At 35.5% G+C, this 13486-nt stretch overlaps 3 protein-coding genes across 7 annotated transcripts; 1 reads left to right on the forward strand and 2 right to left on the reverse strand.

Annotated features, from left to right (window-relative positions):
- Positions 1-98: 98 nt before the first annotated feature.
- LOC104722241 (dihydrolipoyllysine-residue succinyltransferase component of 2-oxoglutarate dehydrogenase complex 2, mitochondrial) lies at positions 99-3778 on the forward strand. Of its 4 annotated transcripts, none has more exons than XM_010440380.3 (14): positions 99-352; positions 581-659; positions 770-847; positions 1082-1136; positions 1221-1304; positions 1542-1616; positions 1715-1770; positions 1872-1916; positions 2034-2297; positions 2445-2539; positions 2666-2756; positions 2852-2962; positions 3066-3260; positions 3342-3778. In XM_010440380.3, the coding sequence occupies exons 2-14, from the start codon at positions 606-608 to the stop codon at positions 3531-3533; spliced, it is 1395 nt and encodes a 464-aa protein (XP_010438682.1). In that variant the 5' UTR covers positions 99-352; positions 581-605; the 3' UTR covers positions 3534-3778. The 4 variants fall into 4 exon arrangements, with proteins under 4 accessions (XP_010438682.1, XP_010438681.1, XP_019087749.1 ...); XM_010440379.3 differs by having other exon boundaries at positions 592-659; XM_019232204.2 differs by having other exon boundaries at positions 592-659; positions 1224-1304.
- Positions 3779-3845: 67 nt separating this feature from the next.
- On the reverse strand, positions 3846-8530 carry LOC104722242 (imidazole glycerol phosphate synthase hisHF, chloroplastic). 2 transcript variants are annotated; one of them, XM_010440383.3, is made up of 19 exons: positions 8225-8530; positions 8042-8124; positions 7801-7895; positions 7461-7564; positions 7155-7324; positions 6929-7043; positions 6781-6836; positions 6661-6699; positions 6463-6561; positions 6213-6275; positions 6039-6101; positions 5863-5945; positions 5616-5724; positions 5463-5516; positions 5150-5237; positions 4821-4858; positions 4641-4746; positions 4290-4456; positions 3846-4205 (listed from the first exon to the last, which is right to left on the reverse strand). In XM_010440383.3, the coding sequence occupies exons 1-19, from the start codon at positions 8415-8417 to the stop codon at positions 4146-4148; spliced, it is 1785 nt and encodes a 594-aa protein (XP_010438685.1). In that variant the 5' UTR covers positions 8418-8530; the 3' UTR covers positions 3846-4145. The 2 variants fall into 2 exon arrangements, with proteins under 2 accessions (XP_010438685.1, XP_087327093.1); XM_087470967.1 differs by having other exon boundaries at positions 6661-6703; positions 8225-8497.
- A 3157-nt stretch (positions 8531-11687) lies between these two features.
- On the reverse strand, positions 11688-13282 carry LOC104727728 (mitogen-activated protein kinase kinase kinase 18). The gene has a single exon (XM_010446806.2). The coding sequence runs from the start codon at positions 13043-13045 to the stop codon at positions 11717-11719; it is 1329 nt and encodes a 442-aa protein (XP_010445108.1). The 5' UTR covers positions 13046-13282; the 3' UTR covers positions 11688-11716.
- Between the last annotated feature and the right edge of the window lie 204 nt (positions 13283-13486).

Consider the following 13486-nt stretch of genomic DNA (forward strand, 5'->3'; position numbering starts at 1 on the left):
TGCACTGTCTACATGTTTTAATTCTAGATGGCATAGACCAATTACAAACAACAATATTGAATAGAACATATATTCAAATCAACTGCACATTTTTCTTTAGTCAAAATTGTACAACTTACTTCATAGTTCATACATAGGTTCCATACTTTAAGAAAATTGTGCCAATAAAATAAATTAAAAATTAAACGAATGATAGCTGGACACGTGTCTATCACAGTACAAAGCCTTTTACGAACTTTTGCCATATTCCGGTGACTTGCTCAAAAGTCATATGCGTTTCCCGATCTTCTCGATTCTCCAAATCCAAACCCTAACTTCTTGATTCGTTGTTCTGGGTTTCCCCATCCTTGCGGTTAGATTTTGTCTGACTCTTTCTCAATTTATTTTTGTTTTCTGTAGCGAGAAATATCTGAATCAGGGGGAAAAAAATATGAATCTGAGTTCGGTTTTTTAAAAAAACTTTTTTTGTTTGTAAAGGTTCTTCATTTAGGTGACAAAACTATAGATGAGGATTAAATATCCATCCTTTTTGTAATCTTTTTCCATTTGCTGATGATTTTTCCCGACTTGGGTTGTTGAGGATTAAAACAGAAGATTTGGTACCAATGATGTTGCGTTCTGTTATAAGGAGAGCTGCCACTAAAGGCTCTTCTCCTTCGGTTAGTGCTCTTTTTTTTTTTTTTTTTTTTTATTATCTCGTTTGGTGCTAATATTGATCGGTTCTATCCAAATGTGACAACTTATATCTCTCTCTATATATCTGTATCAGTTATTCGGAAAATCACTGCAATCTTCTTCTCGTGTTGCGGCATCTTCTCCAAGCTTGCTAACAGGTTCAGACACAGGGGTACGTTTTGTTTTTCCATATTTTCTGATCCCAAATTGAGTTGATATTATATGGTTTTGAAATTTATGATCAAACTTATTACTAAAGTCGGTGTTATGTGATCTTGAATCGTATGATCAGATTTCTATGTATTCTGACTTCTTTTAAGTACCTTCAAACTTTAATCGAAAGCTGTATTTTTCTATGAATAATCTAATAAAGTTTCATTTGAATTATATGTGAGAATCTGAACAGACATTACTGCATCGTGGAACTCATGCTCATAGCTTTCATAACCTTGCTTTCTCAGGTATTTCATAGTACAACTTTTTAATGTGACTTTGGGGTTCTAGCTTCTTAAGATTTATTAGTTTTTTTGTTTGCATCCCACTAGCAGGGAACTCAGGCTTCTCGAGGTTATCGAGCTCAGGTTCCTCTACCCTGCAAAGATGGGTCAAGCCTTTTTCATCTGAAAGTGGTATGAATGTTCTACCTGAGCTCTTTCTCTCTTTCACTTTAGGTACTAGGTCTGCCATATTTGGGAGGTACTAGATTTTCCATATTTGGAACCTATGATTGCGTAGAAGAAATTCAGGAGCTCACAGTTGTTCTGATATATATTCTTATGAAACTTCTGTCTTAAATCTCCTGTTAGTGTAGCTTTCATTGGATTTGTAGGGTTTTTTCACACGCTTTCTTGTTAATGTTACTGAAGGAGATACCGTGGAAGCTGTTGTGCCGCATATGGGGGAATCTATCACCGATGGCACCTTAGCAAACTTTCTTAAGAGTAAGTTTCTCGTTTGCATTGTCTTTTCTGGTTCTTTCTGATGTGTAAATATATATCTAAAAGTTCTTTGGGTGGCTCATCTGATGTTTAACTTTCAGAACCTGGTGAGAGAGTTGAGGCTGATGAGGCTATTGCACAAATTGAAACTGATAAGGTATCAATATTTTTACTTTTTTCTTCTTTATCTAAAGACATTTTGTAGATTATGGGTTAACTTCTTCAAATACTATTATTTGATTCATCTTTCTGCATTAGGTGACAATAGATATTGCTAGCCCCGCAAGTGGTGTGATTCAAGAGGTAAGCATGTTTGCTATGTGTGTTGTGTATTGTGTTCATTCGTTACTGTTGTCCTCTTTCTGGTGTCTATGGTTAACTACATTGAGTAAACTTGTTTGATTTGGTCTTTTAATGCAGTTTCTAGTCAAGGAAGGAGATACTGTAGAACCAGGAACCAAGGTCGCTATTATTTCAAAGTCTGAGGCTGTATCTCATGATGCCCCCTCTCAGAAGGTAGCAGAGACCTCTGAGCCTAAACCTTCTCCTCCTGCTGAAGATAAGCCGAAGCCCAAAGTGGAAAGTGCTCCTGTCGCAGATAAACCCAAAGCACCGTCCTCGCCACCACCACCTAAACAGTCTGCTAAAGAACCCCAGCTTCCTCCTAAGGAAAGAGAAAGACGGGTATGCAAAATCTCTCATTCAATCTTACTTCTGTTTTTCATTCTTTAAATGACTGTGGTCAGAGGTTAATATAAAGTTGGATTTGTTCCGTAATTAAAAGTTTTACAGTAACATGATTGGTGAATGACATCAAAAACAACACTGCAGGTTCCAATGACAAGACTTCGGAAACGGGTTGCAACTAGATTGAAAGACTCTCAAAATACTTTCGCATTGCTGACAACTTTCAATGAAGTTGATATGTGAGTAACAGCTAAGACCCACCATGTTGATATGTCTATACAGTTATGCGAGTACTTTTGGTGCTCTGAATTACACTAGTCAGTTTGATGCTGTTTGCTAACTATGGAGCTCCTTTCTTCGTGTAGGACAAATTTGATGAAGCTCCGATCCCAATACAAGGATGCGTTTTATGAAAAACATGGAGTAAAATTGGGGCTTATGTCTGGCTTCATTAAAGTATGCATTACTAACTTTTTCTCGATATGATTTATACAATGCCAGAGTCAAATAGTAACAAACAAATAATGCAAATTCTTTGTTATCTGTCTCAGGCTGCCGTTAGCGCCCTCCAGCATCAACCAGTTGTAAATGCAGTTATCGACGGGGATGATATCATATACAGAGACTATGTTGATATCAGTATCGCTGTTGGTACCTCTAAGGTTAGGTCACATTCTCTAGGGATCATTGGTTTGTGCTAAATTGCATCCTTCTTGCAATCATGTATGTGAGGCTGAAATTTTCTTCTTGTGGTCTCTATTCCAGGGACTTGTAGTACCAGTCATAAGAGGTGCTGATAAAATGAACTTTGCCGAGATAGAGAAAACTATAAACTCGCTTGCCAAGAAGGCAAATGAAGGAACTATATCGATAGATGAGATGGCTGGAGGATCATTCACCGTTTCAAATGGTGGTGTCTATGGAAGTCTCATAAGCACTCCAATCATTAACCCTCCTCAGGTTTAATTACAGTTCCTCTCTCTCACCGGGTCTCTATCAGGAACAAGTTTATTTAACTAAAAGCAACTTGCGGTTTTGCAGTCTGCTATTCTTGGTATGCACTCGATTGTGTCACGTCCAATGGTGGTAGGAGGAAGCGTAGTGCCAAGACCAATGATGTACGTCGCACTTACTTATGATCACAGGCTGATTGATGGGAGAGAGGCTGTATACTTCCTGCGCCGTGTCAAGGATGTTGTGGAGGATCCACAAAGGCTTCTTCTTGACATATGAAAAAAGTCGGTTCTGAGGAGCCAGAAAGTGTCTGGCTTTTTTGCCAGTTATAGACCTGCAGTGTCTTTAAAACGTTTGGGGGTTAACAACAATTTTTCTCTTTTAAGTTTCTTTACAGTTCCGGGGGGGTATTGCCCGATAGGGGAGAATAGGCCTCAGTGTCTAAGTTCTTACTTGTTACAGAGTTTGATACACATATGTTAATTTTGATTGAATAAAATCAAATAAAATACCCTTTTCTTCGACTTGAATGATCTTTTATGACTCAAAACATACCAATAGATTTCTTCATTTTTTCTAGACGAGAGAAAATTTTGTATGCTTTCTTTCCTTCACTAATAGAAATGAACATTTTACACGAGAGAACTGAAAAGTATATATTTTCGAAAACTTGTATGCTTTCTTACTGTCAAGGAAATAAAACATAAAATCCATATACTATCTTGAAAAGAAATTATCATGGTCTCGACAAAAAGAAATCAACTATAAGAGAAAATCACTCAGATCTGCTAGAGCTCCGATGGTTCCGACTTATTTGGCTTATTGAAGGTAAAGATTTGAACTTCCTGTTGAATGTGACATGAATAATGGTAACACGTAGACCAAAAATTCTCAGATCCTGACTTCTATGCCCTCCTCTTGTAAGTGCTCTTTCACAGCTTGGATTGGTACCTTCATACAAACGGTAGAATAATAGTGTTACCAGACGAGGTGTAAGATTTAGCTAAGGGTTTTAACAAGAGTAAAATAGGTTACCTCTTTTCGGTGGAAAATGCCGGCAGCAAGCGCAGCAAATGCGTTTGTCTTCTCAAACACCTCAGAGAAGTGTCCGGGAGTGCCTGCTCCACTGCTTGCGATCACCGGTATTCCTACTGAATCTGAGATTAACTTTACTAAGTCTATATCAAATCCTTTTCCTTGACCTGAAACTCGGAAAGAAGGAAGGTATCATAAGGAGAGAATTATATAGCATACAATGATCTTAACTCCTCAACCAAAAAGGTTTTAAAGTGGTTGTGTGTGTTTTTTTTTCTTTCATGGTTCGTATTCACATATTCAGATATGAAACCAAGTAAAAGTTTCGAAGGACATTTCGAGTGTACTTACCATCACAGTCTATGCAGTTCAATAGAATTTCACCAGCACCTAATTCCTCCACCGCTTTAGCAAGCTCATACGCTCCAATAGGCCGACCTTCTCGTCCTCCACTGACCTTTTAGTTGAGAACCAGTAGTCAAGGAATGAGGCAAATCAATAATATAGTGCGAAGGGTGGCAGGAATTTTACCGTGCACTGATACCACGCATACTCTTCCCCATTAGGGCCTAACACCAACAAGATTAAATCCAGGTTATTCCATTTGTATGCAAACTTATGGAGAAACTATATTCAATGCGACTGCGTTCTTAGTATAGTTCAAGGAAACGACAAAAAGCTCAAATAAGATTGATGCAAGATGAACCATATCATGTCCTTCAGGAAACTAGAGGTTTGGTTTTCATAGCAATAAGAATATTTGCCTTGGACTTTTAATGCATGAGAACGCTCAAACTAGTGCATGATATAAATAAACCAGCCTACATCATATTCGTTTAGAGGTGATAACACCAGCATACCTGGGTTAGTCACTCTGATGACTTTGTATGGCACATCATCAGGATGGTTCACATAAACTCTACGAGGGTCTATACTTACAACCACTGCCTGTGAAAACAAAAACTCTTATCAAGTATGATTAAGTGAAAAGCTGCTGCCGACTTCACACAAAATTAGAGGATATAAGAAACAGTCAAAAATATGTTAACTGTTTACTCCATCTGTAACTAAGATATTGATGTCCTTCTTAAAGCAACTAGCATCCTTTAATTTTTGCAAGCTGGGGTTTAAGTAAAAAAGAAAGCCAATTGTTCGGGACTGGGTAACAATTACTTGATTTCCATAAACTCTGGATATTTGTTCTAAACTGCTATTCCCTGTTTTCACCTACAAGAAAACAGGAAAAGGGGATTAAATGTCCCGTCAGTTATAGATACTATCATGAACAAGAACTTCGATAAATTAGACAGGCGAGTACAAGCTTACTCCTGATTTCACAAACTCCTCTGCAGCATAAACAGCGTCACTTCCTATGGAGATCTTATCAGCACCGGATCTGAAATACTCAGCAGCAACTTCCAAGCTTGAATAGTACCTGACCCATTGTAACTTGATATTATATTGAGTAGAGGATAGAAATGGCAACATCCTTGCAGGAAAAAAAAAGGAAAGAACGAGCATAATCCCTGCACAAAAATGTTCACAGAAACAAGCTGAAAAGTTTATCATGTACCTGCCGCTAGCATCTGTAAAATCTCTAATACCACCTCCAACAGTTAGTGGTACAAAGACATTCTTTGACGTGTGCCTCAACACCTATAAAGTATGGAAGTGATATAAATCGGAGATAGAAAGAAAACGGTGCGGAAGTAATACTTCAATCCTGACGAGAGAAAAAAAACTAGGTACCTGTATCATTGGCAAATCCCCTAGCGGAAAGTCGCGGAATCCAGTTATGTTTAAAAAGCTAATCTACAAACCACAAGCAGCATGTTTAAGTGCCAAATCAAATCTAAATTAAGAGTCTTGGAGCTATTAACCTGTTATTGCGACACGAACATATACAGTACTGTTAAAGCATACCTCATCTGCACCATCTTTGTAATACTGCCCTGCTAAATCGACAGGTTTGCCAAGGTTTCGAACCTGCGCAAGAAAAGTCAATAAATCCAGAGCTTATTGTTTCCGATGAGAATAACTAGTGAAATCGAAAATTCTCAGGTAAGATATGGACGTATCGAGTACATTCAGATACCAACAGTGTTTCATTTTTTCACAAAGAACAGTAGAACACAGCTCAAAATAAGACATTGAAACAACAATTTTCACAGACCTCGTTTTCATTAGATTGCTCTCTCACATCATATTGGTCCCCTTTAGTTACTACAAGATCTCCTTTATCATTACTCCTGACATCAAGACAAGCAATCACCTAAAGAAAAAAGAATAGTTAGAAAAACTGCCTACCATAATAGTTAAGAGCAATTGTGGAGGAGACAGACATCCGGTAATAATATTAAAAGCTTATTACCCTCTTTGCAAGTTTTGAAGCCTTCCCTTCCATTGGCTTCTGTCTTCAAGTGAAATGTGGTTTCCATTAGACACCAAAAAATTAGGAACCTTGTACATGTAAGGTTAGAGTGAAAGCTACCTTTGTCGCTGGTAAATTTGGATGCAAGAACCTATTTAAAACAGAAAGCCCCACCTCTGAAAATTTCCAGATTCAGAATTAGTACAAGACTACATATGAAAATAAACTCTGAATAAGAGATGAAGTAAACTAGACGAAACTTTCATACCCCCGCTCTTCTCAGGATGGAATTGGACTGCATGCACATTTCCCCTTCTAATGGAAGATATAAAGGAATCACCATAGTTGCACGTAGACGAAATCCATTCCTTGTTTTCATTTGACTACAACAATTACAGAACTGAAGTTTCAGAATACACGCAAAAGAAGTGCAAGACAAAGGTCCGTAAATAAAAATGACAGAAGAAAAAAAGAGACAAGATTATTATCCATACCGGAATGGCGCGGTACGAATGAACAAAATATACATGACGATTTCCCACATCATCCAAAATTTCAGAATCCTTGCCCACTTGCAAAGCATTCCAGCCAATGTGGGGTACTCTTATACCAGCAGAAGAATCAAAGCGTCCAACAATTCCCGGTATCAAACCAAGACCTTTGACTAACACAAATATACAGATGCTTAAGTAGAAAATACACCACAAAAATACATGATACCATAAAGTAGATCATATTGAATGTACTGACGGAAAGATTCTAGAATATATATAATATGAAGTGGAGCAATGGAGGTAAACCTGGTCCATTCTCCTCACTAGACTCGAAAAGTAGTTGTAGCCCAAGACATATGCCTAGAAATGGACGGTCATTCTCAATATATGTGCACAATGCTTCAGCCATCCTGAATCAAAGAACCGAGAAAATCGCATATAAAGAACAAGACAAAACATGATCAACTAAAAGCTATGAACATCTCAGAATACAAAGCACTTTAAACGATTTAAGCATGAGATGTGGTTACAGATTTGTTACATAAGAAGACCTCATACCTTGGGCTACTTAACAAAGAAAACTACTTCGTGGTAATTGATACACAATCAATGTAAAGAGAAATCCACAGAGCTTAGTAATACGTACCCGGTTTTGTTAAGTACATCCATGGCGGGTGCAAAAGCTCCAACACCAGGAAATATGAGTCGATCAGCATTCAAAATGTCACCTGGCGTTTGAACCTAACATTTACAAAGTTGATATCAGTCTTTGCCTAACGACGCTTTTACAAGATCACTACATTCCCCAATCATTGACTACATTTCCCAGGATTGAAAAATGAGAAACAATGGAAATAAAAATTAGATTAAAAAAAAAAAACCCTTACGTCTTTGATGGTGAACCCGAGATGGCGAAGAGCATTGCGGATGCTCCGAACATTCCCAGCTCCGTAGTCAAGCAAAGTCACAACTACTCACCACAGAGACAAATAAAATAATTATATAAAAAAATAATAATAAAAAAAAAACAAATCGAATGGAGTATAACAGGAATAAACAATAGAAAATACCAGAGTCGGAGGAAGAAGATGCACGGACGGAGAGGCTTCTCGGATACTTGAATTTGCCAAGATTCTTCCGGGAGAGGAACAAAGAAGTCGGAGAAGAAACGCGAATCGACGAAGAAGGGGAATAGGAGGAAAGGTTTTGTCTGGAAGAGATAACTGAGGAGAATGGTGCCGCCGTAGCCTCCATTGCTATCATCAAACTCACTCACTGCGAAGGAAGCTCTCTTCGATTGCTATTTCAAAAGGTTGTCCCTTCCGTCCACACTGGTCAACACTATCCCACTCTATTTACGACGTCGTTTCAAATATATTAAAGGGGCTTTCACTTCGATTTATAAACTTCGTTAACAGATATAATGGGCCTGGGCTTCACTTCACTCGACATCTCTAGCTTGCTAAAATAATGAAGGTACACGTACCAAATACAAAGAGTGAAATACTTAAATACAAGTTATTAGATTAAGACCGAGCACCGATTGAAATTCATTTTTTTCCTATTGTAATTTTCATATAAAATATAAAATATAATTTATTTGATTGTTTTTAAAAGTTTTTTAGTAAAATATTATACAATAAAATTATATGCAATAAAATTATATGCTAAATATAATGGCTTGAAAAAAGACATATATTTTGTATGTTTTATATTGTTAATGATTATAGATAAGTACTCGTGCTATAACAATGATTAAATTTTATTTTATACAAAATTTTGTATATTTTATATTTTAAAATAAAATTTTAATATGTTGTATTAGGTTATATATGTGAAGTTATTTCAACAATGTATATTCAACATCATGACTTGAATGTCATTATAAGACATAATTTTGTAAATTTAATTTTTAAAAAGCGAGTTATTATATTATGAGTAATTTAATATATTGTTATACTTTTTGTTTTAATATACTTGGTTTCTTGAAATTCTTTCATATCATTGACATTGCTATAATAAATCAATTTAGAGTGTTTATAGTTTCTAACTTTTATATCAAGTGTCAATATATTAAAAATATTTCAAAATAAATTATTTAAAGTTTATTATATTATATTAAATTATAAAATTCAACAAAAATATATGAAATTAAATTTAAATATTCAAAATTTGATCCGTTACTCAATAAAAATTTTAATTCAATAGATATTATTTTTACAGAATAATACTAGTAAAATTTGAATATTTTATATATTGAATTTGTTTTTAAAAATTCAACTTATGGTATATCCGAAAATAAAACTATTTTTTAATTATAATAAATAATATGATAATTTATTTGTTTCACAAAATAGACTCATATATAAAAATGAGAGGTGAAGTATAATGATAATTAAGAAATTAATATGTTAAGTTAGATATCAAAAGATTTTATTTGATGAATAATTTAATAAAAAAAATTAATATGATAAGTTAGATGATATGATTCTTTAGAATATTATCTTTAAGATTTTCGGTATAACCTATTTGTAACCAATTAATCTATCAATTAATGTATAACCTATTTGTAATCAACTTATTAAAATTATATAGTCTACAAAACAATGTTGTGTACTTCCATTTTATTATAAAGGGGATTCTATATTTTCATATAATATATTACATACATACATGACATAGTAGTACATATTTAAGAGCCACTAGAAACAACAACAAAAATAAAATAAAATTTCTACCAGTTTATAAACTGATAATAAATAAATGATCACAAAATAAAATAAAAACACTGATAATAAATGAGTTTTAATATTGGAATGGATAAGGGTATATAAATATAATACACCTACTCTCCAGCCATCTAATGGAAGGCATGAAAGATGATCAGAACATAAGATGACAAAATAAGAGGTTCATATATAATGATATTGTTATTGACTGCGTTTGCCAACAATAACTCTTCTCCCCATCATTTTTCTCAAGTCAACTCTTTTCATCTCTAATAAATTTATCTCAAATAATGATTTAGTACCATGTGATGTAATAGTTTCACAAGACATTAATCACGTCGTATATAACTTCAAGTTTTGATGTAGATTTTGGAACGACTGAAACAATTGTACTTGGATTGTATAATGTTAACATAATTTTATTGGTTAGATAAATGAACAACTAGAAAGAAAACTTATAGTAGGTACAGTTTCACCAAGGAATTTGTTTGCAATGGTTTTTCTAACCGGCTAATTGTTCTTACCATAATAATTGTGGAAAAATTAGTCAGACTGTTTTAATTTTGGGCATTCACCACTTACCACTATTACAAACCAATACTAACTACTCAAATAGAAAAGAAAAAAAAATGAGATGACAAATACTCTTTGGTATGTCCTGCGTTGCATGATAAAGTCATCACGACATCAGCACTGAGTCATCAATCACCAGCATCAACCCTTCACAACGACCTTCTTCTACCTGTGATTAGTTTTTCGTTTTGTAGGTAAACTATATGTTAATGCGGTTATGACATGTACTAAAGATAGTGGCAAATGATATGGTACGAGAAAATGGTTTGTAATACTATTATTGTTTCATTTTTGTTTTGTAAATTAGCTTTCAACAGTTAAGATCAATGTTTTAATGATTTAAAAAGGAAACAAAAAATTAACCATTAAATATTTTTTTATATCAATTTTAAAAGAAAAGTACTTGTACTATACACAATACATTTATTCTAAGTGAAAGTGAGAGCTTTTGTCGTCCAGAGATTTTCATTATACTAGTACTGATCAGTGGTGTTCTTAAATTCATATATTGTTTGTTGTCTTTGGCTAAGTACGGAAAATATATAATTAATGTTACAACAAATTTCCACAAACGGTACCTAATAAATTGTGCGATATTTATTTTTTGTATTTTAATTCATTTGCTTTGTTAGGTAATTGGTGTCAAAGGAAGAATGTTCAAATGATGGTAGTGCAGTAGAACTATCAACTATCAAGACCAACGAAATTGTCAGTGTCGGTGTCTATGTGTTTTTAGATTTTAGACGGTGGAAGTTGACTAAAAGGATTAATCCGCTATATTTACTTCAATTATGTATTTGGCCCTTGGGTGCTGACCAACTTAGTAAGTAAACGCCGACTTTGATCATGAACCTCAAAGAAAGAGTCGTCTGCGTTCACATAACAGGGTACCTATGCGGTTATATTAGGTGAACACCCAAAAGTTGTACGGAACTATAGACGTCGTCTGTAGTCTGTAGATACGTACGTTTCATTTTGGACCAAATCTAGATAGACTTCATCTATAGTCAAATCTCATCTATTCCATTTCCAACTTTGTAAAGATGTACAGTTTTGAATTATATTGCCTTTGTAGAGTCGTATCGTACGTAAAATAGTCTCTAAAAATCGTTAGTACTAGACTACTAGTACATAACCTTAACGTCTATTATGACATATGTTTGTCGTATATGAAATATTGAGTAATTTATGTAGTGTAGATTCTTTCATTGTAAACACATGGACATGGTTCAATGCTCATCAGACTTGGTTATTATGACTTTATAAAAACGAGCTAGCAATTTGAAAACCAAATGGTTTTTTCCTATTCCCATTAGTAGTAGTACGAAACACATTCTTTATAGGTACATTTTTATCTTCAAGACGAAAATAATAAAATGCAATTAAATTTCCTTGAATAGCAACATTAGAGTAGAAATTATTAATGATGTCGTCAGAGGAATATTCCAAGAACAAGCTGTCTTGATTCGAATTCAAATCCCCAACTTCTTCAGTCGACGACGACGTTGCTTCAACGCAAATCACGTCCTGGTCCCCGTCGCATTCCTCGGTTTCTTCATGTTCGTCCCCTCTCACTTGACACCACCCGCCGTCGTCTTCCCTATCCCAATCCGGTAAGCTTAAAAATTCATCTCCGGCGAGTTTCTTGATCCGATCAGCCGGTGAATCCCATGACTCCGTGTAACCAGCAAAAGGGTCTTCATGATCCATCGAAATTAAATGACTTTTCGAGACTTCTTCACATGAATCCCAAAACCGTTGATCCAACACAGTGCTCGGAGATGAAGTCTTCTTATTCAGACACTCACTAGATTGAGATTCTTCGTCGTCAAGAAAAGGATGTTTAAGCAATTCGTGCACTGTCCATCTCTGTTTTGTATCTTTCTTGAAACAATTCATCAGAAAGTCTTTAGCTTTCTCCGATACACACACGGGAATCTCCGGCGACTCACCAGAGAATCCAATCTTATACATTGCAGCAACGACGTCGTTTAGCTCCGGCCATGGGCTTGATCCAGTCATCATCTCGATCACCGTACATCCCAAACCCCACACATCAGCCGGAAACCTCTGTTCTTCACCACGAGCAACTTCAGGCGCCATAAACGCCGGTGTGCCGGAAAACTCAGACTCGCCAACCTTTTTAGCACAACCCATATCAGCGATTTTCAAAACGCCGTTCTCCTCGACCAGCACGTTCTGACTCTTCAAGTCGCAGTGAACAATCCCTCTCTCGTGAAGATACATCAGACCGTTGAGAATTTGTCGTGTGTATGATCTTATCGCCGGCTCCGGCAACTTCCCGCCGGTATTTTTGATTAGATCGTGAAGACTCCCGCCAGAAACGTATTCCATCAAGATATTGTAAACCGATTCATCGTTCTCACGCGTCAAACCAGAGCCTATGTACTTGACTATGTGAGGAGAGCTCAATGTGGACAAGATCGATTCCTCTTTCTGCAAGAACGTTGAGGAAGACAACTCTGCGGATTTGACAGCAAAGATCTCACCGGAGTTTGAGATTGCTATAGAGACAGTGGCGGTGGAGCCTCGACCTATGATTGGTCCTCTTGTCCAATTCATCTCCATATTAGGAACTAGGAACAGAGCAAAAAAAAGAAAACAGAGTAGATGTGAATTTTTAGAGAGTGGGAGAATTTTTTTTTGATGAATAAGAGATGTTGAATTATTTAAGCAAATGGGTAAATAAAGAAGCTTATATATGAGTTTTATGTATGTATGTATGTGTTTTGGGTTTGTAGAAGTGTGTGTGTATGTGACTTTGGCATGGGACTTTGGTTCAAAGTCTAATACGACATTCTTTATTCTTAATTTCTTGATTTCTTGATTTCTTCTCCACCAATTATGAAGCTCTATTACTTTTAGCTTATCTTTCACTTTACCTATATTTGGATAAATTATATTACAATTTGTTTACTGTTTACAGCAGTTTAATCTAATATTCAAAGTTTCCAAAATTATTGAACCTTATGACAGGCGTAGCTTAGTCTGAATTTTGCAAATATTTAA

This window comes from Camelina sativa, chromosome 11 (assembly GCF_030686135.1).
Source record: "Camelina sativa cultivar CO46 ecotype springtype chromosome 11, ASM3068613v1".
Lineage (NCBI taxonomy): Eukaryota > Viridiplantae > Streptophyta > Magnoliopsida > Brassicales > Brassicaceae > Camelina > Camelina sativa.